The sequence below is a fragment of the Sceloporus occidentalis genome, unplaced genomic scaffold (assembly GCF_023333645.1).
Source record: "Sceloporus occidentalis isolate IW3139 unplaced genomic scaffold, rSceOcc1.0.p SCAF_91, whole genome shotgun sequence".
NCBI lineage: Eukaryota > Metazoa > Chordata > Lepidosauria > Squamata > Phrynosomatidae > Sceloporus > Sceloporus occidentalis.
Window position 1 is genome coordinate 3,413,188 of NW_028317071.1, and position 25,132 is coordinate 3,438,319.

At 47.5% G+C, this 25,132-nt stretch overlaps 1 protein-coding gene across 1 annotated transcript; it reads left to right on the forward strand.

Moving 5' to 3' along the window:
• Nucleotides 1–20,508: 20,508 nt before the first annotated feature.
• LOC149284565 (transcription factor JunD-like) lies at nt 20,509–24,401 on the forward strand. The gene has a single exon (XM_089496556.1). It carries the CDS (start codon nt 20,578–20,580, stop codon nt 21,562–21,564), a length of 987 nt encoding a protein of 328 aa, XP_089352682.1. The 5' UTR covers nt 20,509–20,577; the 3' UTR covers nt 21,565–24,401.
• The last annotated feature ends 731 nt before the right edge of the window (nt 24,402–25,132 follow it).

Consider the following 25,132-nt stretch of genomic DNA (forward strand, 5'->3'; position numbering starts at 1 on the left):
AGACCTTCAAAATTGCAGTTAAGAAGGTTTAGGGGGATCTCAAATAGCTTCCAAAAGATGCATGGCCATGTGGCACCTTGCAAAGTCTCAGTTCTGAACATCTGGAGGGCCAGAGCCTCCAGCTCTGACCAAGGGGGCCCTTGCTGCTGTTCCTGGTTGCCCTTAAAGGTGGGCACCCAGGCTGGCAGGCTTTGGTTTTGCAAGGCAGGTGTCTTTCCTTCCTCCCCACCACCGGCCGCCTCTGCCCATCCGCTGGTGGTGACTCATTTGCTCCTCCTCACCCAGAATAGCTGCACATGAGGAGGAGCCTTGCAAAATACTTGGAGGCCTGTGCTCAGCAGCTAAAAATACTCGCCTCTTGCATCTCTTCCTGGCTGCCCCACTCCTGGTTTTATTTGCATTTGGGGTTCCCCCTCCTCCTTGCTTTCCTGATGGGTGGTGGCCAGCTCTGCCTCGAAAAGAAGACCTTTACATATGAGCATACTCAAAATAAAAAATGTTCAAAATACAATACCCATTTGGGCTGTTCTCCAGATGACTTCGATACTCCACAAAGAGAAGGCAAACGTACCCTGGGGAACCGTTTTGCACCGAATTACAGCCACCGCATTCACACTAGCAAAAGAAGTGGGGATCAGAAGTACCACCGACTAGAGCAGTGGTGGAGAACCTATGCCACGGGTGCCAGAGGGGACACTCAGAGCCCTCTCTGTGGGCTTGCGCGCCGTTGCCCCAACACTGAGTTTGCCAGAGTTAGTACCTAGAAAACCAGAGGAATGTGGCACTTTGGGTGGGCTTTGGGTTTCAGTTTGGGCACTCGATCTCTAAAAGGTTAGCCATCACTGAGCTAGAGGAGTGGAGGTTTCAGATCTATGATATGAGAGGGAGATGGACTATTTGACTTATCGAATAAAGAATAAAATCAATGAATAAAGTGAGGAAAGAGTGGTTTCCAATTCTGCACTTGTGGAAATAATGGAGATTATCGCACTGCGTTCTGAGAACGTTCCGTATCATCACGTGATGAGAACGTTCCTGGAACAGATATTACTGCATTAGTAAACTAGAACGTGATCAGAACGTGATCAGAACTGCATTTTACCGCACAGCGATTCCTGAAACCGTTCCGAGAACATATTCCACCAAGGCCGCCTCCGTCTCCTGATTGGCTGAAAGAATGACAGGCAGGGAGGCAGGGAAGCAGGCAGGCGAGCGACTGCAGTGAGGGAAGGGGTGTGTGTGTGAGAGAGAGGGGGGAAAGGAGGAGGGAGGGAAGGGAGGAAAGAAGGAGGGATCGGGAGGAAGGCAGGGAGAAAGAGAAATGGGAAGAGATGAGCCTTGCAAGTTACATCCCAAACCTCCTTTGCAAGGCTGGGAAGAAGGAGGAGCTCCATGCAGGTCTCTTCAAGCCGAAGGAAGGCAAGTTGCCAGGGAGGGACTGGGCCAATGGCAGAGCCCCGGCAGCCATAGCAGCTCTTTAAACCGGTTAGAAAAGAAGAGTCCTCTGCTGTCATTCCAATTCCCCATTTTGGCTGCTTGTCACCCTTTTGCCTCCTGTGTGTGTGCGCATATAATGTGTGCCTTCATAGAATCATAGAATCATAGAGTTGGAAGAGACCACAAGGGCCATCCAATCCAACCCCATTCTGCCATGCAGGAAATCACAATCAAAGCATCCCCAACAGATGGCCATCCAGCCTCTGCTTAAAGACCTCCAAGGAAGGAGACTCCACTACACTCTGAGGAAAGAGTGTGTTCCACTGTCGAACAGCCCTTACTCTCAGGAAGTTCCTCCTAATATTGAAGTGGGATCTCTTTTCCTGGAGCTTGCATCCATTGCTCCGGGTCCTAGTCTCTGGAGCAGCAGAAAACAAGCTTGCTCCCTCATCAATGTGACATCCCTTCAAATATTTAAACAGGGCTATCATATCACCTCTTAATCTTCTCTTCTCCAGGCTAAACATCCTCAGCTCCCTAAGTCGTTCCTTGTAGGGCATGGTTTCCAGACCTTTCACCATTTTAGTCGCCCTCCTTTGGACACGCTCCTTTTTGAATTGTGGTGCCCAGAACTGGACACAATATTCCAGGTGGGGCCTGTGAGCTTCCCTCCCCGCTTTAATTCTTGTCTGGCTCTTTGCTATGGAATTCTGGGAGTTGTTTGCTTGCTTTTGTGTGTTGCTCCAAACAGAGGAGCTTTTGTGGGTTCCTTCCTGGAGGGAAGGAGGAGAAGGTCCTGGGCATCCCTGCCATCCTTGCCTCCTGCAGGCTGCCAGCACAGGACTCCCGCTGGACATGACACTAGAGGCCCCCGCAGAAGCAGCCAGACCCTCTCCCTCTTGCTCTCTGCTCTGGCCCCCCTATTTCCCTCTCTCTTTCTCTCTCTTTCCCTTCTTTCCTCTTCTCTCACTTGTCCCAACTTTCCTCCCTTCCCTCCCTCCTTCTTTCCCCCCTCACACACACACACACCTTCACTCACTGCAGTCGCTCGCCTGCCTGCCTCCCTGTCTCCCTGCCTGTCATTCTTTCAGCTAATCAGGAGACGGAGGAATGAGAGAACGGATTTGAGAACAGATAAGAATATCGCACATACCTCTGTTGGAACGTTCTCATCACGTTTCAGCTCTCTGGGAACACATTCATATCTGTACCCTCCTGGAACACATTTGGAACACATTTAAACGTTCTGAGAACCTGATTGGAACACATACGTGCGGTATACTCAAATGCGTTCCGTTCTCATCACGTGATGAGAACGGTCTCAGAACGCAGTGCGATAATCTTCAATATTTGAAATGGAGCAAGAAAGAAGTCCCTGGTCATACAGGAGTTTAGTCAAAGGGAGAATAAATACACACACACACACACACACACACACACACACACACATGCTATACTGTACAAAGCAATACAAGAGTTATAAGAATCAATACAACTAACACCAAACTGATAATTTGCAAGCCTCAGACATTTTACATATTTGGCAAAATGAACCAAAGCCTCTGCCATGTGTCGACTTTGGCTTATGGCAGTGTAGCCACTTGGCACCCCTGTGCCAACTTTCTTGGCCATCAGTCCTTCCACTTTGCAAGCTTTTATTGCAGACAGGAAAATTCATAAAGACAAATAGCAAATGTTCAGAACCAATAGCCATGTGTTCGAAGACCCTTTCCCTCAGTATTGTACCCAAGCTTGCTTCCAGTTGTTCTGCCAGGAGGAGATTGGCATCCCTGCATCACCCACTTTGGCACAAGCTGGTTGCCTTGGAAACCTGGTTGCCAGGCTCCCTGGAGGGGTTGGGACTGTAGGAAACGACTGGGTTTTAATGACCAGGTGCCTCTGCAATTAGAGATGGCACTCTGAGCACAAAATGCCAGCCTGCACCCTCTCCAAGCCCTGGTACAGCTCTGCTGCCATCCTCGGAAAGCATCCTCCCAGCAGAGAGGCCAGCCTTGAATTAAAGGTTAAATCTCCTTTAATTCTTTTCTCCTCTTCTGCTGCCCCTTTGCCAGTTGGTGATGGTGCCCAAAATCCTGGCCCAGGTGATGGCAGGCACCACTCCCTACAGCTGAACTGCAGGTGTTGCTGGAGGGCACCCTGTGGCACTCTATAACCTGTTTTAACGCTTGGGTTGTTAACACTTTGTGGGCATAAAGCCGGATCCACACTGCAGAAATAATGCAATTCAGCACCACTTTAACTGCCATAGCACCATCCTACAGAACCCTAGCATTTGTGGTTTAACGAAATAATTAGCTTCTCTGGGTGCATCTACACTGTAGAAACTGTGTACTGTAGTTTCATACCGCTTTAGCTGCCCTGGCTCCATCCTACAGACTCCTAGGATTTGTAGTATGGTGAAATCATTACTTTTCTCTGGGTGTATCCACACAGAAATAAAGCAGTTTGACTCCACATTAACTCCATCCTACAGAACCCTGGGATTTGTAGTTTAGCCTTCTCTGGGTGCTTCTACATAGTAGACTAATTACAGTTTGGCATCACTTTAACTGCCATGGCTCCATGCTACGGAAGCATGGGATTTGTAGTTTTGGTGTGGCACCGGCCCTCTTTGGCAGAGCAGACTCAAGATCTTGCAAAACTACAAATCCCAGGATTCCATGGGATAGAGCTACAGCATTAAAGAAGCCAACATAGCGATTTGAGTGTTAGACTGTCCGACAGTGGAACACACTCCCTCAGAGTGTAGCGGAATCTCCTTCCTTGGAGGTCTTTAAACAGAGGCTAGATGGCCATCTGTTGGGGATGATTTGATTTGAATTTCCTGCATGGCAGGGGGTTGGACTGGATGGCCCTTGAGGTCTCTTCCAGTTCTATGATTCTATGATCTTGGTGCTGTGTTTATGAATGCAAGGGGCTTAGCAGGAGCAACGAAAGCAAGGAGCCTCTGAGCATGCAAGAAATGCACAGAGGAGAAATGCAAGGTACTGCACTTAGGGCGGAAAAATGAAATGCATAGATATAGGATGGGGAACACGTAGCTAAATGAAAGAACGTGTGAAAGGGATCTGGGAGTCCAAGTAGACCACAAATTGAACATGAGTCAACAGTATGATGTGGCAGCTAACAAGGCCAATGCAATTTTAGGCTGCATCAATAAAAGTATAGTGTCTACATCAAGGGAAGTAATAGTGCCACTATATTCTGCTTTGGTCAGGCCCCAACTGGAATACTGTGTCCAATTCTAGGCACCACAATTTAAAAAAGATGTTGAGAAACTGGAGCGTGTCCAAAGGAGGGAGACTAAAATGGTGAAGGGTCTGGAAGCCATGAAGCTAGGGTTGCCATAATTGTCCATTTTTCTTAACTGTCCTACATTTTGGACTGAGTTTTGTCCTGCAGTTGTCCTACAGTTTGGTCTAGATTTTGTCCTACATTTTGTCCCAGGTTTTAGTGGACAATTATGGCAACCCTACATGAAGCCCTATGAGGAAGGACTTGGGGAGCTGGGGATGTTTAGCTTGGAAAAGAGAAGGTTAAGGTGATATGAGAGCCCTGTTTAAATACTTGAAGGGATGCCATATTGAGGAGGGGGCAAGCTTGTTTTCTGCTGCTCCAGAGAACAGGATCCAGAACAATGGATGCAAGCTCCAAGAAAAGAGATTCCGCCTCAACATTAGTAGGAACTTCCTGAGAGTAAGGACTGCTCGACAGAGGAACACACTCCTTCCTCAGAGATTGTAATGGAGTCTGCCTCCTTGGAGGTCTTTTAAGCAGAGGCTGGATGGCCATCTGTCAATGGGGATGCTTTGATTGAGATTTCCTGCATGGCAGAAGGGGGTTGGGCTGGATGGCCCTTGGGGTCTCTTCCAACTCTACAATTCTATGATTCTTTGATTCTATACACAGAGGACAAAACACATACACTCAAACACAGCACAACAATTCTAAGTTGCCTGTATAGTGATTCCTGGCACAAATCCTCTTCCCTTTTTTAACCCACAGCTATATTGCACCCCATCGGCGTGGAAAGTCTGAACCTGTCCGTCCAGCTGCGGAAACCTGTCCCAGCCCCACTAATTATGGGTTGCCTGTATTTTTCTCCAGAATAAGGGTGGAGGCTCAGGGAAGGTGAGATGTCAGATTTGGGATTTCTTTGCTTCAAATGGGCCTTTCTCCTTTCTGCATTGTGCATCCTCTGACTTTTAAGGGGGGGAAACAGCCCTCCCCAACAAAAAAATGTGGGTTGCAGAATCCCTCTCAAAATCCCCCATTACTTCTTTCGCAATGTGGGGATCAGCCAAAAACTTCCTTGCATTTCTCCAAAGTAAAGAAGGATCCTTTGAGCAACAACAACAACAACAACAGCCCCACCCAAACTCTGGGGAGCCTTGCAATTGCTTTTTGCAATGTTTGGCCTCAGCGCATGTGTCTCTCCGGGTGCAGCATATGTCCTCTGCACATGCTCAGAGGCACCTGGAGTTCATTATGGTTAAATAATAATAAATACAAATTTTATTTATATTTTCCCACCTCTCCCAGGTGGATCAAGGTGGGATTACAACCTAGTATAAAATACAAATACAAGCATATCAATAAAAATACATTTAAAAACTTAACAATTAAAAAGCAGGATATCAAAAGCGACTGTGGAATAAAGATATTGCAATCCTATTCAAGGAGGTGGATCTCTATGTCTTATACAAAATTGGATGGGTATGCTCGCCGGAAGAGCTCCATCTTAACTTCCCTCCTGAAGGTCTCCAGTGGAGGTAGTGAGACGGGTCTCTTCCGGGAGACTATTCCACAGTCTAGAAGCGGCTATGGTCAAAGATCTTTGGGAGGTTGAAACTAGTCTAGTTGTTTTTTAAATCCAACAAATTCTTCCCTGTTGCTCTGAGAGTGCGGGCGGATTTTGTAGGGAGAAGCGTTCCCTCAAGTAACTTGGGCCCAAGCCAGATAGGGCTTTAAAGGTCATAACCAACATGCAATTGCTATGGAACGGCCGGCCGGCCGAGATCCGTCAAATTGCCAGTGGATACCAAGGGCCCGCTGTATTTAATTAATTTATTTGTTTACTACATTTATATGCTACCTTCCTCCAAAGTGAGACCCAAGGCAGCTTCCAAAAATGACTAAGACAACATTTTTAAGTGTTTGCAAATCATTACAAAAGAAGCAGTTAAAACCTCCACATGAAACACTATAAAAAGCACTTTTAAAAACCATACAAAATGTAAAAACAAATAAAACATGCCAATAAATAAAAAGCTTCCCTGCTATTAGAACAAGACAAAGAAAAGTATTTGCTTGCCAGCAAAAATCAAAGCAAGAAGGGGATCAGCTGGACAAGATTTAAGTCATGCTGTCTGCAATAATAATAATGATAATGATAATGATCATCATCATCATCATCATCATCATCATCATCATCATCATAATCATCCTCATCATCAGGCTCCTTCCAAGTCTACAGCAAACCTAAATTCACAGAAAGGTTGAAAGTGTGAATTGGTCCATAAATCCACACATTCAGCCTCTCTATGAATTTATCATCATTGTTATCATTTATTGATATAGCACCCTCCGTCTACATGGTGCTTTACAAATAAAACTAGAACAAAAACAGCCACACTTTCCAAAGCATACTCTCTCAAACCCAAACACACATATAAGTGAAGAAAAGAGTGATAAAAATTTAAAACTACGCAAGACGACAGCAAAACAAATGATCCAGAGAGAAACACAGAAACCAATGCAATAAAATAGAAAGCAAACTGACAAACAGATACAAGATTATAAATGAGATTAGGAAAGCATTGTTGCATGCCTTCAAGTGCTTCCGGTTTAGGGCTACCTTAAGGCAAACTTATCACAGGCCAAGATTTCTTCATAGGAGTTTGCCATTGCCTTCCTCTGAGGCTGAGAGAGTGTGATTTGTCCAGGGCCACCAAGTGGGTTTCCATGGCTGAGCTGGGATTCGAATCCGAGTTCTCTATAAAACAATATGAAAGTACAGTAAAATTCTAAGTTTGTTGTGGATGATTTTGCAGGAGACCTATTATTATTATTATTATTATTATTATTATTATTAATTGGATTTCTATTTCACCTTTCTCCCGAGTGGAGATTGTCGTTGGTATCTTGGAATTTTTAATGTACACTATCCCTCCATATCTGCGGCTTTGATATTTGTGGATTTGATTATTCACGGATTTGATTAATGTGTTCTCTCTAGGAATATCTAGGTCCTCCATGGCAACTCTATGGTCAACTTTGAGTAAAAGTTGCACCGAAAGACCTAGAAATTCCTAGAGGGATGTCCTCTCAGGTAAAAACACGGTGCTTCTGTTATTTGTGGTTCTTCCATATTCATGGGGGTCTTGTGCCTCTAACCCTAGCGGATATGGAGGGCCAAGTGTATTCTCTTTTAAGTGTATTTTGCTTTACTGTTGTAATCTGCTTGGATTCCTAAAGGTTAAGCGGCATAATAATAATAATAACCTACAACTCCCAGAATCCACAGGCAACAGCATGTTGGGGGATTGTAGGAGATGTAGTCCAGAAAATCAGAGCCACCAGGCATACTGGTTTGGATGTTGGACCAGGGTTTCAATTCCACACTCGGCCATAAAACCCGCTGAGTTGCCTTGGGCAAGTCACATTCTCTTAGCCTCAGGGGAAGGTCATGGCAACCTCCTCTGAGCCAATCTTGCTAAGAAAACCCCATGATGGAGGTCAGCGTAAGTCAGAAATGATTTGAAGGCACATGACACACGCACACATTTCCCCCCCCCCCCCAAAAAAAAAATCCTAACTTTCCCCAGCTCTGTTGGGATTCCTGCAATTTCCAAGCTTCAGCCCAAACCTGAGTCCCCTTTTTGCTCCAAAAAGGGCATTCAGGGATTGAGGATGAGCTTATGGGTTTATGTCATTTTCTTCTGTATTTAATTATGTATTTTTGTGTAGTATTATGTTGTAGCTCCCCTCGATCCTTTGGGTGAGGCAGGATAACAATAAAACATTATTATTAGAAACAGAGGCTGGATGGCCATCTGTCAGGGATGCTTTGATTGAGAGTTCCTGCATGGCAGAATGGAGTTGGACTGGATGGCCCTTCTTGAGGTCTCTTCCAACTATGATTTTATGATTATTATTTATTATTATTATTATTATTATTATTATTAGTGACGGGGGGCTACCCATAGGGCCTGTTGAAAGGCCAGCAAACCCAAGTTTTCTCTCTCTTTTTCGCTTTCTGGCACCAGCCTGTTTTCCATCTTTCTCAGCAGGCTGGCGCCATGGATTTTCCATGCTTTAACCTGGGTGTGGTGGGCTCCCTGGGTTGGCGAGAAAGAGAGACTTTGGCAATCCTTTCCCTGCTCCCTGTTAATAGTGGCTGTGGCATTCCCTGGGAAGCCCCGGGGATGCGACCCCTCCCAGGATAGCAATGTTTACCAAGATTGAGGTGTGATAACCCTACTGGCAGACCATAGGATTATGACTCACCTTCTGGTTGACAATGCTTTATCCATAATTGGATAAGCCCATGTTGATTCGGCTGAGAGTGTACACATCCTGCTCCCTTTGCTAATTAGGATTTTCCTGAGTACACATTGGTCCCTGATTCCGCAAATTGCCTTCTGATGTACTATGAGATAATGTAAACCTAATGTAACCCTGATGTGAATAAAAGGGGCTGGCCAAGACCTGGCCAGAGAAGAAGTTTTGCACCCCCATTCCTGTCTCTGCGTCTCTTTGCTGCGACAGCTGGTGACCCCGACGTGATACGGAGAAGGTGGCTATGGCCCAGCTCACCCGACTGGAATAGTCTGTGCGCACATCCTCAAAGGATCCCGTGAGTATGGGAGGAACGTTGACTGCCGAGCAAAGGTCTCACGCTAGGGAGTTATAGTTAAGCGGTTGTCAGGGGATACACAAATCACCCAAAGAGACATAAAAAATTTAGTCGCAGAGATCTCATGCCAGTGTCCCTGGTACCCAGAGAGGGGAATACTCTCTGCGGAGGAATGGGAGAAGATAGGCAATCATCTTAAGGCTGAACCTCGTGCTGCGGCACCCCATTTGATTGCCTGGCAGGTGGTAAACTCGGCCGTGGGACGGCTAAGCCAATCCACGACCCCCAAATCCTGCCCACAGCCCTCCGCTCCTCCAGCCTCGTTAGCTCCTCCAGGAGATCCACCTGGTTACTCCGTTCCAGTGGTTGCTCCCCCCCTTATCGCCTGTAAGGCCCCGGCTGGGAGCGGTAGAGGCAGGAATAGCTGAAGCAAAGAAAAATCCTAAAGTCAGAACACTAGAAGTGGCCTGGCTTTAAACTCTACCTGAGTTGAAAGGTGGAGGGAATGCCAATAAATCCCTAAAGGTCTTGGCCAATTTGGTTTGGAGCAAGTGGTTTTAACCCAGACTCTTCACTGGACAAACCTTTTAAGGTATCTACCAACTTCGGCTAAGAATTGGGTCTAAACCCTAAGCCAATCACGTCTAAGAGGCTTTACAGCTTCACGACAGACTTGGAGGACATTCTTCCAAGGAAAGGAACAGTAAGTGTTCTCAGCTTTTCTGCCCTTCATCCTCCCACTGGAGGATAAGACTCAGATAAGCTCCCAAAATTGCTAGGGCTTTCCCCAGCAAAATGAAGAAAGAGATTAAAGAATTGGTAGCCCAAGTCAACCTCCTCAGGGAGGAAAATTCCATTTTGGCAGCCAAGGTTCAAAAATGGGAAGCAAAGTCAAATCAAGAACAAACCCATTTCTCCATCGCAGAAGCATGTGTAATGGCAGATTTGTTAGGTCCCTTAAGTCAGGAAACGAGCATAAAATGGATGATTCGGGCTGCAAATAGTTATCCATATGCTGCAGGATTTCATCTGACACAGTTGGCTAGGCTGTGCATGTCCTCTGTGGACAGAGACAACCCGGAAGCAGCAGTGATGTGTCGAAACCTTTTGTCCCAAGATATGTACTCCTGGATGGGACATATCTTGAGCCTATTGTGGCCAGGACAACTGGCCGAGGATTTATACTATGCACAAGAGCAAAAAACAAATGAGAGTCCAGAAACATACATGGCTAGGAAAATGTTGCTTGCAAGAATAGCTCTCCCCTCCAAAGCTATGAATAAAGAGTTCATGGGTGAAATATATAGAGGACTTCATCCCAAGAGCAAGGAGTCTCTGGGACGCCAAATCACAGAGTCAGAGCTATTTGCGGGTTGGGAAACCTTTTCCCAGCACCTAAGGCAGCTCTCTTCAAAATTTCATCTGATGATAGCACAGAGACAAGAAAAGTCCTGAGCCCCAAAGAAGAAAGCTAGGGAAAATTCCCTTAAAAAACGCTTTTTAGATCCATCTAAAAGCCCTACTCAGCCTATTCTCATTCCCCAAAGAGAGATGGAAACACCCGAAGGTCTGCCTCACCATAGCAAGCAGAAATTGCCAGAGACCCCCAAGGGACTCCATTCCAAGAGCCCCTATATTACTAGTTGCTCTGTAAATCTCAGGAAAGCAAGCCCCCCTTGCCCAAATGGAAAGAAAAATGTCTCACTTTCTTTTGGAGACACCTCTGCTACTGTTCGGACTACAGTCTACAAACAGAGAGATCAGAACCATACCCCAAATAAGCACTTCGAGGCCAAGAGGGTCAAAACCCCAGAAAACAGGGCATGGACTCAACCACAAAACCCCAAGCTTTGGAAACCTTTCCAGCCAGACATGCCAGAGAAAGGGAACCTCAGAGGTCATATTTCCCATTCCCGTGGTTCAGATTGGAGTGGCACTGGGAGATGTGTTTCCTGGAAGAGGCAAAAGCCCAGCTCCCTGGGAAAAACAGTGAAAATGGATGACACCGTCTCAGCTTCAACCCAGCTCCTTGACCAAGAGGTCAGGCACACTGTTTCAGCCTCAGCTCCCAGAACAAAGACCTCAGAAGGTAGTTCTCGGAAAGGAATCGTAGAAACTGCTCTTTGAGAAACACAAAACCCTACAGGCATTTTAAACATTGCGGAGAACTTTTGTAAGTGTTGGGATCTTAAAAGACAGGAAGTTTTCCTTCCCCTCAGTAAGTCCAGTTTATTCAGTAGTCTGTGTTTTTTGTATTTCTGCATTTTCCTTTGTGCCCATGAGGCAAGTGGATAAGATCATTCAGTAGGAAATTCCAAATTCCCCCTCTTCTGCTCCTGCTTTGCAAATTGAGATTGAGAAATGTCTCACTATTTTCTGTTGCTGGCACTCTACATGTGCTCAGGCAGAGTGACACTGTCTCAACCTTTTGTCTCTACATTCTGTTTTCAGAGGATTCTGTATGCCTTTAGTTTGTTCTCTCCTATTTAATTGTGGAAATTGTAAAGGGACAGGAGTTTCTAGGTTCCCCCCCCCCCCACTCAAATCTGTGTTAATTTTGCATTTTTGGTTGTGATAAAGCATAATTGAAATTCTCTTTGGATGCACAAATCTTACAGACAAAGAGAACATACCATTTTATGGAATAAAATCAGTACTTAGAGTGTGCTTGGAAAACTATGTCTCATTCTTCTAGTAGTCAGCTTGGCTTGCGCTCTGTCTCCTTTATGTGTTTGATTTGCCCAGGCTTGGCTGAAGAATTGCAACAACTAAAGGTTGTTGTAGATCCTATTAATTGTTGCTTGTATCTGTTAATTTGCTTGTTTGTTTGGCTGTTTGTGATCTGCAAATCTGAAGACAGCTCCCTTCCTTTAGTCCAAAGGTCTTTGCTGCATTGGTTTTTCGATAGGGATTAATTCCTGTTCTCAAGTGTCTTTTTCCTTGCTGTTAAGCCTCACTTTGGTCAGCATAGTCTATCTGTAAAAACTGTCTTGGCTAAAGTGGAAAAAAAAGTTTTGTCTAGGTTGCTTTATATTCTCATGGCTAAAGGACTACATATCCCATCTACCTAAATTGTGGTACATGTTTAGAAACAGATTCTAGTCCTCTTGCACCTAGAAATTGTTCATTTGTCTGTCTGTTAATGTGTTTGGATTTATGCTACACTTTGCAACACATAAACCTGAATTTCTTGTACTCTTCCTCCATTTGTGTTGTTTTGCTTCCTTCTTTTATACATTGTTTCCTAGAGAGAGAGCTTCTCTTACCAGCACAGTCTATCTGTCTCTCTTACTCTTCATCTGGGTTAGCTATAGTGGGATTACTGGGGGGGAGAACCCCTCCTTCTCCTCTGCCTCGTCCTTTTTGTTGTTGGGTTTAATCCTGTACTCCATAGGTCTGCTTGCAGAAAAGGATTTGCTAAAATAGATTTCCTCATTTTTGCTAAAACTGATATCCTACCTTCTTTACTAAAGTCTGCTATTGCCATTCCTCTATGTTCTAAACACAAAAAGGTTGTGAACCGTGCCATATCTGTTGTATTTGACTTGCCTGGAATAATTTAATTGCACTGTCTGATTATTTATTTCCAACACAGAAACATTTTCTTCATTTTCCCTGCTGCTGTGGCCCTTGGCGTGATATTGACAGTTTCCAGAGACAGCGGAAAGGACCAGCAACCCCCGTCATTTGGGGAAGAGGTTGTGCAGCAGTGTCAACCCCAATAGGCACGGTATGGACATCAGCCAAGTATCCTAAACCTGCACACAGCATCAAGGCCTTCAGAACCTAATATTTCAATCCAATCAACAATTTCACATGATGTTAAATGATGAACAACATGAACTTAGAAATGCCACTCTGGACAATTGAGCAGCCATAGACTATTTACTTTTGCTGTGTGAAGACATCAAGATATGTGTTGTTTCAAATTGTCAGATAACTCTTGTTCCATTAATAATTTGATTGAAGAACTACATGATTTACCTGACTCAGGTCCACCAGAACATTGGATATTCTGGATTATGAAGCTGATTGATTTACTATTTGCCAGACCTTCATTGGCTGAAAAGACTTCTTGTATATGGCATTATCATTTTTGTATTATGATCCTATTTTGCTGTTTCATCCAATGTATTCCTGCTTTGTGTTCTAGGCTTTTACAAAGGACAATGACAACCACGGAAAAACAGCTGGTCGCAGGATATATACACCAGCTCATAAAAAACAAAAAAGAGGGAGATGTGGCATTCCCTGGGAGACCCAGGGGGTGCGACCCCTCCCAGGATAGCAATGTTTACCAAGATTGAGGTGTGATAACCCTACTGGCAGACCATAGGATTATGACTCACCTTCTGGTTGACAATGCTTTATCCATAATTGGATAAGCCCATGTTGATTCGGCTGAGAGTGTACACATCCTGCTCCCTTTGCTAATTAGGATTTTCCTGAGTACACATTGGTCCCTGATTCCGCAAATTGCCTTCTGATGTACTATGAGATAATGTAAACCTAATGTAACCCTGATGTGAATAAAAGGGGCTGGCCAAGACCTGGCCAGGGAAGAAGTTTTGCACCCCCATTCCTGTCTCTGCGTCTCTTTGCCGCGACAAGTGGCCTAGAAAATATGTTGGCTTCAGCTTCTGGCGACCCTAGGAAAGCAACTCACTGCCATGTTGAAAAGTTAAATTAGAACACATGCACAACATGCAGCCCATGGGCCACATGCGGCCTGCCAAAGGATTTCAGGTGGCCCAGGAGAATGTGTAAGGATCCTGAAGAGAAGGCCAGGCAGCAAAGGAGGACGACTCCATGTGAAAGGGATCTAGGAGTTCAAGAAGACCACAAGATGAACATGAGTCAACAGTGCGATGCGGCAGCTAACAAGGCCAATGCGATTTTAGGCAGCATCAACAGAAGTCTAGTGTCTAAATCAAGGGAAGTAATAGTGCCACTCTATTCTGCCTTGGTCAGGCCCCACCTGGAATATTGTGTCCAGTTCTGGGCACCACAATTCAAAAAGGACATTGAGAAACTGGAGCGTGTCCAGAGGAGGGTGACTAAAATGGTGAAAGGTCTGGAAACCATGTCCTATGAGGAACGACTTAGGGAGCTGGCAATGTTTAGCCTGGAGAAGAGAAGGTTAAGAGGTGATATGATAGCCCTGTTTAAATATTTGAAGGGATGTCACATTGAGGAGGGAGCAAGCTTGTTTTCTGCTGCTCCAGATACTAGGACCCAATGGAGCAATGGATGCAAAGTGCAGGAAAAGCGATTCCAGCTCAGCATTCGGAGGAACTTCTTGGGAGTAAGGGCTGTTCAACAGAGGAAGACACTCCTTCCCTGGAGATTGTGGTGGAGTCTCCCTCCTTAGAGGTCTTTAAACAGAGGCTGGATGGCCATCTGTCAATGGGGATGCTTTGATGGAGAGTTCCTGCATGGCAGAATGGGGTTGGACTGGGTGACCCTTGTGGTCTCTTCCAACTCTATGATTCTTTAATTCTAGGATTCTAGATGGGCAAATGTGTTCCACCATCCAGCTTTCTCCAGAGGAAGAGGAGGAGGATGGTCAACTACTTTCCCTACAAGGCTCCTCTGCTGCTAGGCTTTCTCCTGAGGAGAAGGCCTGGGGGAGGATGGGAATGGGTGAACATTCGCAATGCTCCATCACTGTTCGGCTTTCTCTCGAGGAAAGGACCAGACCAAGAAGGAGGATGGAATTAATATTAATGATATTAATATTGAATTAAAACCTATCTGCAGCCCGAAGACATTAACTTATTTTAATTTTGGCCCCTTCCTATTGCCAATTTCCTGACTTAGAAAAACAGCTAAGGACTCTATTGTTGATGGAAGTGTTTCCTGTGTGACTGTTTTTGTTTGACATCTGATATTTGACCTGATGTCTGTTATTTGATGTTTTTCACCTGTTGTTTGCTTATTTTATTCTATTATTGTATTACTATCTACTCTTATATGCATTTGTTATTTTTTAGATTGTACGCCACTGGCAGGTTTTGTTGTTCTTATCGATTTTATCCATTCTATGTACATCACTGTGCAAATTTACAGCGCTTTATAAATAAAATGTAATAATAATAATAATAATAATAATAACAACAACAACAACCATGGAATTGGAAGGGCCCCTCAAAAGTCATCTAATCAAACCTAGCGCAAGGGTTGGCTGTTCAAACAGCCTTGAGATACTAGCAGTGTTTCCCAAACTTTGGTCCTCCAGATGTTTTGGACTTCAACTCCCAGAAGCCCTAGCCAGTTCGGCCAACCATTAGGCATTCTGGGAGCTGAAGTCCCAAACACTTGGGAGGACCAAAGTGTGAGAGTGGTGGAGTCTCCTTCCTTAGAGGTCTTTAAAGAGAGGCTGGATGGCCATCAGTCAATGGGGATGCTTTGACTGAGAGTTCCTGCATGGTAGAAGGGGGTTGGACTGGATGGCCCTTGTGGTCTCTTCCAATTCTATGATTCTATGATTCTGTGGATGGTTTGATCCACCAGATGTGTGGGACTCCAGCTCCCAGAATCCCCCAACCATAGGCCAAGCTGTGGCTTCTGGAGTTGTTGTGCAAAAGAGAGGCATGCTTTGGTCTGCAGTTGCAAATGAGGAAAGGAGGCAGCCTTTTTTGGCACAAGGAGAGCGCAGGATCTTCTGCGAAATGGCTAAGGGGGCCCCAAAGGGGATTGCCAGCCCCAGTCCTGGGTTCTGACGTCACTAGTGACGCAGTGGGACACCCCCCCCGTGCCCGCCCCCTCCCTGCCCTGTGACGCACCACGGGGCGCATTAACCCCTTGGTGCCTGGAGGAAAGAGAAGAAAGGCGTGGGAAGCAGGTTTTCTTTTAGCATCAGTTTAGGGGGCTCCTAATCCAGTTTTTCCGATGCAATCGAGAGTGGAATTCAAGCATAGTGCACAATGCAATGGGATGCAGGGCGATACCAATGGGAGATGCAACGAAAATGCAACGGGGTGCAGTTAGTTGCAATGAAGGCGCAGTGGGATCCAGGAATATAGACTTGACTATAAGTCGACCTCATGTCTAAGTCGAGGGCAGACTTTGGGGCCAAAATTATGGATTTTGATATGACCCGTGGATAAGTCGAGGGTAAAGCTTAAGGGTACGTAGCAAAGGAAAGCAACGCCAAAGAACACGATTCCAGCAGGGATCATTGTCTGTGCTCATACTAAAGGCTGGCTGGATGGATGAGAGAGTAGTGTAGGGTCAGAGCTTCCAAGACAGACGACACTCTTGCCTTTCCCCAGGAGATGGTTCCTTTTTGGAAACTAAAAGTACAGTCTGACATTGGCCCATGGAGAAGTCGACTCAGGCTTTTTGGGTCAGTTTTTTTAACCTAGATTTCTAGACTTATGCATGAGTACATTCAGTAAATGGGAGGTGCAATGGGGTGCAGGAAAGTGCAAATATAAGAGAGCTTCCAGCTCAACATTAGGAGGAACTTCCTGAGAGAAAGGGCTGTTCGACAGTGGATCACACTCCCTTGGAGAGCAATGGAGTCTCCTTCCTTGGAGGCTGTCTTTAAGCAGAGGCTGGATGGCCCTCTGTCAATGGGGATGCTTTGACTCAGAGTTCCTGCACGGCAGAAAGGGGCTGGACTGGATCAGGGCCCTTGAGGTCTCTTCCAACTCTAGGATTCTATAATTCTATGAGATGCAGTCAAGATGCATTGGGATGCTCTGACAATGCAAATGGAAGATGCAATTGAGATGCAGTGGGATGCAGGAAGATATAACTGGAAAAGGCTGTTAAGATGCAATGGTGTACAACTATATTGTTTCATCAGTACAGACACACCCAGAGAAGGCTAAATATCCCATCAAACTACAAATCCCAGGATTCCGTAGCCATGGCCATTAAGGTGGTATCAAACTGCATTATTTCTGCCTTGTAGATGCGCCCTGAGTTTCTGGGGCTACACCACAATCCTGCCTCCTTCAGAGACTTTTGAAAACCTTGCATCCATAAGGTTTCAAGATTGGTCCAAGACTGCTGGTGGCTCACTGAACTAAACATCCCAGGATTCTGCATCCATAAGGACTAGAAACTCCACTTGCCAAAGGAATGCTCTGCCTGCAAAGAGGAAGGTTATTTTTAGGCTACTGTGGCTAAACTTCCATGGATTTGATTTGACTCAAGTAAAGGATGGCATTCTCTCCCCAAAAAAGAAAATACATGACTACCTAGGCACCAAAATCCATGGCAGCCAAGAGAGAGTTAAGCCCAAAGGGGGTGTACCTGCTGGGCAATGCCCGCCTTGGAATGGGAGGCCATGAATGGGCACTGCCATCATCACCTCATGCCAATGCTCCTGAATGCCCAATGGCCCAGCCAGGCCTGCCAGGAGCCAAGCGGGTGATTCAGTTGGCACCAAAATGCCAACAGACCCATCAACACCCTCTCTTACAAAAAAACAAAAATTGCAATACACACACACACACAGAGTGACGCCACCAAAGTTGGCACGGCTTTGGGTTTAAATCTCTCCCATGTGCAAATAATTCCCCCCCCTCTTTTCCTCTTTCTCTGGGGAGGTTGCCAACTTTTTGAAGGCAGTGCTTGTTGTTTCTGGCTAGGCTCCTGGAGGCTTTTAACAGCTGCGCCACAGGCCCAAAACGCCAAGCGCGCCCAACTGGGGCTCCTCCCTACAAAGAGTGAACTTTTGGTCGAACTTCTGCCCCTTTGCTAAAAAACAAAGTGCTCTGGTGTTACGTTTGTAGGGGCAGAAAAGTTGGTAAGGGCCGCAATTCAGGGAGAAGCACCTTTCCAAACCAGGAGTGGGCACTTTTTGGGTCTGGGGCCCTGCATTGGCCCCCATGGCCATGGGTGGCCACATTTGCTACAGAACCCTGAAATAAAGGGGAACATTTAATGCCCAGGTGCCCACCTAAGAGGTCTGGCGGGCAATTTCATGCCCTCCAACATTTCATAGAGATTCAACTGGAAAATGTGTGGCCAAGCAAAGTCTAAGTGTGGTCAAGATAACAAAAGATATTAACGAGGAAAGACAGGCAAATTAGGGCCCAAAACACACTGTAGAAAAATCCAGTTTGAGACTGCTTTACCTGCCCTGGCTCAGTGCTAGGGGATTCTGGGAACTGTAGTTTTGCGAGACATTTAGCATTCTCTGCCAGAGAGCTCTGGGGCCACAATAAACTACAGTTCCCTGGATTCCCTATCACTGAGCCAGGGCAGTTAAAGCGGTCTCAAACTGGTTTATTCTTTCAGTGTGTTTTGTACGCAGGAGAGGCTTGGAGCATCATCAAATTGGAAGGGACCCTGAGGGTCATCTAGACCAAACCCAGTTTGCTTTGGCCTGAGTTGACTGGGAAGGCCACCGTTTCCCCAATAGCCTGTTGGGTCACTGGAGAGTAAACTACTTTTATAATAATAATAATTATTATTGTTGTTGAAAAATTTATTATAAAACATAGACAACATCACACAACATGAATACACGGACCAAAGAAAACATGTCAACTAACACATCGCATAACAAAAGCGATCAAACTGAAAGATTGTACATTCTGTTCATACCCTTCCCAGGTAATCCATGTAAACCAGATTATTTATCTTGGGTATTGTTCCTTATAATGCTATATCATTTAATACTAATATTTATTTATATTTCCCGCCTCTCCTTGGCGATTGAGGCAGGATCACAACATAATAATTACAACATAATAATTTTACACTTTGAACTCAGGTATTTTTTGCAGCAATGGAAGGAAACTGAGGAATGCGGGAGAAGGAAAGAGAAGCCAGGACATTTTAAAAGCAGCTCAGAAAGTGGGACGGCAGAGGATTAATCGGGTCTGCCCCTGCAAACTGGGATTTGGGGAGAGTATCGTTTCTTATTGTTAACTTGAGAGCCGAAACAACATAGAATCATAGAATCGTAGAGCTGGAAGAGACCCCAAGAAGGGCCCTGATCCAGTCCAACCCCCTTCTTCTGCCATGCAGGAACTCTCAATCAAAGCATCCCCATTGACAGATGGCCATCCAGCCTCTGTTTAAAGCACTCCAAGGAAGGAGACTCCACCACAATCTCCGAGGAAGAAGTGTGTTCCTCTGACAAACAGCCCTTACTCTCAGGAAGTTCTTCCTAATGTTGAGCTGGTATCTCTTTCCCTGGAGCTTGCATCCATTGCTCCATTGGGTCCTGTTCTCTGGAGCAACAGAAAACAAGCTTGCTCCCCCCTCAATATGGCTTCCCTTCAAGTATTTAAACAGGGCTCTCATATCTCCTCTTAACCTTCTCTTCTCCAGGCTAAACATCCCCAGCTCCTTAAGTCTCTCCCCTTAAGACTTCATGGTTTCCAGGCCCTTCACCATTTTAGTCTCCCTCCTTTGGACACATGGCTCCAGTTTCTCCATGTCCTTTTTGAATTGGTTGGAATTAGTTTTAATTGGACACAGAATAGAGTGGCACTATTACTTCCCTTGATCTAGACAGACACTATACCTCTATTGATGCAGCCTAAAACGTTCCTTTAAAAAAAAGTAACTCTCCTAGATGCAACTCAGGAAATTGAAAAATTCCTTTTTTAAAAATAAAAGTAACTCTCCTAAATGCATAAATAAATAATAAAATAATAAACAATAAAAGAATTAGAGGGGGGAAAATTTCCAAAGAATTTGCAATTCTTTTGCAAAGAAACGTTCCTTTTTTTTAAAGGAACCTGAAAAGTTCTTTTTTTAAACAATATAAAAGTAACTTTCCTATGTGCAACTAAAAGGTCTGGCTGCTGCAAAAGAATTTGCAAAAACAATACTGCAAAGTGCCCTTCCTCCCCTTGCACTGAAAAGTTCCTTTCTTTAAAAAGGAAAAAGTAACTTTCCTATGAAACGAATTGGGAAGAAGAGACCCCTGCTGCCCCGCCCCCTCCGATGACATCATCCCGAGAGGCCGCGCGCTGTTTCCCGCCGGTTGCCGGGGCAACGGGGGCGCCAGGTTTTGGGGGCTGCGCAGGAGGGAGGGAAGAAGAAAAGGAGCGGTGGGCGTGACTAGGGGCCTCGCAGACACGCCCCTATATGCAAATACCGCTCGCGTTCGACGTCATCTCCAGCCAATGGGAGCCGCGCCCGGTGAGCTCATCGGGACTGGGGAAGGTGATAAAGGGGGGAACGAGAGCCCGCCGTGGCTCACTCGACGCGCGCGGGAGGAAGGACCGGGGTTGCTATTTTGTGGCTCCGTCCGTAGCGCCGCCCCGTCGAGGCGGGGGAGGAAGAAAATGGAGATCCCATTCTACCACGACGACGTCCTGAGCGCTTTGGCTGCCACGGCCGGGGCATCCCCGACCCCGGGAGGGAGCAGCAACACCGGCAACGGCCTCGTGGCAAGGCCTTTCCCCGACGGCAGGGCCAAAAAGGACGGCCCCGGAGCGGAGGCTGGGGTGGCGACGACCCCGGACCCTCTCCCCCCGACGGCCCCGGTGTCCGCTGCCTCGGGGTCGGGGGATTCGGAGTCGTCGGAGGTCGTCGAGGGTCCGGATTTGGCCCTCTTGAAGCTGTCCTCCCCGGACTTGGAGCGCCTCATCGTCCACTCCAATGGCTTGATCCCTTCGACGGGGAACAGCAGCGGAGGGAGCGCCTTCCCCTTCCCCAAAAACGGCCCCGACGAGCAGGAGTTCGCGGCCGGCTTCGTCAAGGCCTTGGAGCACCTCCAGCACCAGCTGGGCCCAGTCGGGGGTCCGCCAGCGCCTTCCTCGACGGAGCCGCCCCCGGTGTACGCCAACCTGAGCACCTACGGAGCCGCAGCGGGGGCAGGAGTCGCCGGGGGCCCCTTCCCGTCCAGGCTCCAGCAGCAGCAGCCCCCTTTGAAGGACGAGCCCCAGATCGTCCCCGAAGTGGCCAGCTTCGGGGTCGGCGCCGTCGGAGGAGGAGCGGGCGTCGTCGCCGCGGAGAGCCCCCCGCTGTCCCCCATCGACATGGACACCCAGGAGCGGATCAAGGCGGAGCGGAAGCGGCTGCGGAACCGGATCGCGGCCTCCAAGTGCCGCCGTCGGAAGCTGGAGCGGATCTCTCGGCTGGAGGAGAAGGTGAAGAGCCTCAAGAGCCAGAACACGGAGCTGGCCTCCACCGCCAACCTCCTCCGCGAACAGGTGGCCCAGCTCAAGCAGAAGGTGCTCAGCCACGTCAACAGCGGCTGCCAGCTCCTGCCCCACAGCCAGGGCCAGCCGCAGCCCCCGAGCCAGCCCCACCAGGTCCCGGCCTACTGAGCCCCCTTTGGACTGCCGGGAAGGAAGGGGGCTGGACGAGGAGGACGGGCCCCCAGAGATGGGGGAGGAAGGGGCTGACCTGCCTGCCCCCTGCTCGGACTGCCAGGGGACTCAGACATCCCTCCCCCCCAATAGGGAAGAAGAAGGGGGTGGCCACGTGATCTCCCAAAAGAGAACAAAGGGGGTGGCCCGGGAGGATGCCCCCTCATAGACTGCGAAGGGGACCCTGACCCCAAGGGACAGAGGAAGGGGTGGCCCCGGAGGATGTGATCTGCCCCTTGGACTGCCGACCCCCCCCAAAGGGGAGAGCAAGGGGGTGGCCAAGGAGGACATGCTCTGTCCCCTTTAGACTGCCAGGGGCACCTTGGCTGGGAGGGGTAGGGGGTGGCCCAAGAGGACATGCTCTGCACCCCTCTTTAGAGTCCTATGGGAGGGAGCCTGCTCCCCAGGGCCAGAGCAAGAAGGGAAGCTGGAGGCCATACTTTGCCCTCCTTAGACTGGCAGGGAGGCCTTGGCCTCAAGGGAAAAGGGCAGCCAAGGAAGACACGCTCTGCCCCCCCCCCCCTTTAGACTGCATGAGGGACCTTGACCCCCAGGGAAGGGGGAAGGGGAGACCCAGTAGGATATGTTCGCCCCCCCCCCCGACTCCCTGGGATAGCAAGAGGGGTGGTGGTCAAGGAAGACACAATCTGCCCCCCCCTTGAGACTGCAAGGGGCACTCTGATCCTCGGGGGGGGGAAAAGGAAGGGGGCAGGTGGAGACCATGCTGTGTCCCCCTTAGACTGTTAAGGGAGTCCTTCACCCCAGGGACAGAGCAAGAGGAGGGGGAAAGGGACTGCCCCTGCCCCCCTTAGACTGCCAGGGGATCCCTGCCCCACAAAGACAGAGGAAGGGGAAGCTGGAGACCACTGCTGTGCCCCCCTTAGACTGCTAAGGGGACCCTGTCCCCCAGGGACAGAGCAAGAGGAAGAAGGGAGGCCAAAGAAAGCACAATCTGACTCCCTTAGACATCCAGGGGGGAGTCTCCACATCAGGGACTGCGCAAGAGGAGAGGGAAGGGGCAACGGCCAGCCCCCACCGCAGCCATGGGGCAACAAAGGCCTTTCCCCAGAGTTGGGGATCTTCCAGGACTCAGAAACCTCCCTCCATGGGGCCTCTTTTGGAAGGAATGGAAAGGAACTCTCCCCTGCAACCCAAACCATGGAGCCTTTGGACTGGAAGGAGCCCTTTTGGGGTCATATTTTGGGGAGACTGGGGGGGCCCTCTGTGAGTGGCCCCAATTCCCCCCCCAATGCTTTGGGAACTGCTTTATGAGACTTCTGCTGCCTGGACTTGGTTCCCTTTTGCCTTCCTCTTCCTCCTCCCCAGGAGACACTTCCTTTTCCTCCCCCCCCCCCCCCCCTATTTATGTTCATATCAGATTTTGCTTTTCTCTCTCCTTCCTTTTTTGGGGGGGTTGTTGTTTTTCTTTGTCTCTTTTGTTTGGATCCTGTCCTTCTTTCTCTGATCACATTCCAAGGTGCAGTAAAAAGAAAAAGGAAAAACCCTCCAGGAGTTGGCAAAAGCGGCCTAGTTGTGTCTTTCTTGCCCGGGGTGCGGCGCTTTGGAGAGAAAACTTTGCTCCCTTCTTCCCCCCAATCTTCTTCTCAGGGGAGGATAGGAATTGGGGAGCCCCCCATGCCCTAAGAAAAGCCCCCCAAAAGGGACACAGTGCATTTTAAGGGGGGGATGTTAATCCACTTTTTTCTCCCGGTCCCTGTCTGCTTCTGGAGAAGGGAGAGGAATGGTAATAATGCTCCTCCTTGTGGGTCAGAGCTGCCAAAGCTATGCATGGGAACTCTTGCGTTCTCTTGTTTTGACTTTGGAAGACATAGTTCCAAATAAAGGGAGGAAGGCCCAGTGTTGCCTTGAAAGATCACTTTTCCGGCTCATAGTTTGTCATCGGGGTGGACTAGGTGGCCTCAGTGGGACCCATCCAAGTCCCTCCTTCTGTGTTTCTCTAGGGTTGGAGGGAAGGGGCTTCTTCACAGAGTATGCCACTAGCCACTGGCAAAAGAACTTTGCTCAAGTGCAGCAAGAATATATATACATACATACATACATACATACACGCATGTGCGCGCGCGCACACACACACACATTGGGCTGTTGGTATCCACTGGGGTTTGGTATTTTGGAACCCAAAATTCATGGGTGATGAAGTCTCATAAACAATGGCCAAGTAGAACGGCATCCCTTATAAAAATTAGCAAAATTTGCATTGGGAGATTTTTTGTGTTTGAGGGAAGGCTGGCTGTAAATCCATATTTGTTGTTTGTTGTTGCCTGCCTTCAAGTCACTTAAAACCTGTCACGGCTTTCTTGGCAAGATTCTTCCGAGGGGGTTTGCCATTGTCATCCTCTGAGGCTGAGAGGGTGTGACCGGCCCATGGTTATATAGTTGGTTTCATGGCTGAGCTAGGATTCGAACCCTGGACTCCAGAGTCCTAAATCAACCCTCATACCACTATGCTACTCTGGTTATCATATTACATATTATGTTATATTTATTATATTATACATAGCTTGTTTTTTATCCTCTGTGCCATTGGTGAGTGTGGAGATCAGAGTCGATGTGGAGTTTGGGTGGGTGGCATTAAACTGGCAAAAGTCGAATTGATCCTGCTTCAGAAGTAAATAACGTAGATGTGGTTGTTGGTGTGTAGAAAAAAATACACACAAAAGTATGTGCATTGTTCAGTTCCGGTCCTGGACTGGGAATGTTTTACTTGTTGCAGGCAGCCATCCCTGGGGGAAACTGCAAGGTTCTAGTACAGGGGTAGGCAACCTTTTTGAGCCGGGGGCCGGGTTGCTGTCCCTCAGACAACTGGGGGGCCGAAGCCAAAAAATAAATAATTAAATAATTTTTAAAATTTTTTTTTAAATAAATAAATAAACTGGGACAAATGTAGGACAAAATTTTCAAATGGTGGACACTTTTTTTAAAAAAATGGAGGACACGTGAAAAAAATTGCTGATTTTTAAAAAAATGTTAATATAAATGCATGTTTCTGAGGCTTCTATAGACAATTGCCCCTGCGCGCGAGAGGCCAAAGGCCCCGGCGGCAATCGGCGGCAGGACCGTGCTGGGGCCGGTCCCAAGGCCTCGCCGGGCCGCATCCAGCCCACAGGCCGCAGGTTGCCTACCCCTGTCCTAGTAGATGGTGAGAGAAAGTGTAGTGTAGTGGTTTGAATGTTGGACTACGACTGGAGACTAGGGTTCGAATCCATGCTCGGCCATGAAATCCACTGGGCAACCTTGGGCAGGTCACACTCTCTCAGCTCCAGGGGAAGGCAATGGCAAACTTCCTCCGAACAAACCTTGCCAAGAAAGCCCCAGGATGGGAACTGCCCTTATGAATGAGAGACCTCCAAGTCACTCAGCAGTAGCTCTGCTCAAGTCTTGCAAAGTCAGGGCAGCCACTGACTGTCTGCTGTGACTTTCTGATTCTTTCCTAGTCCTGTCTGGATTTCCCTGCAGGATTTGAACTTGGATAGGAAGATAGCCAGCCTCGCTGGGTCTGTCCATT

Bases quoted from the DNA above. Each gene is read 5' to 3' on its own strand.
- LOC149284565 (XM_089496556.1), top strand. From the start codon at position 20,578: ATGGAGATCCCATTCTACCACGACGACGTCCTGAGCGCTTTGGCTGCC.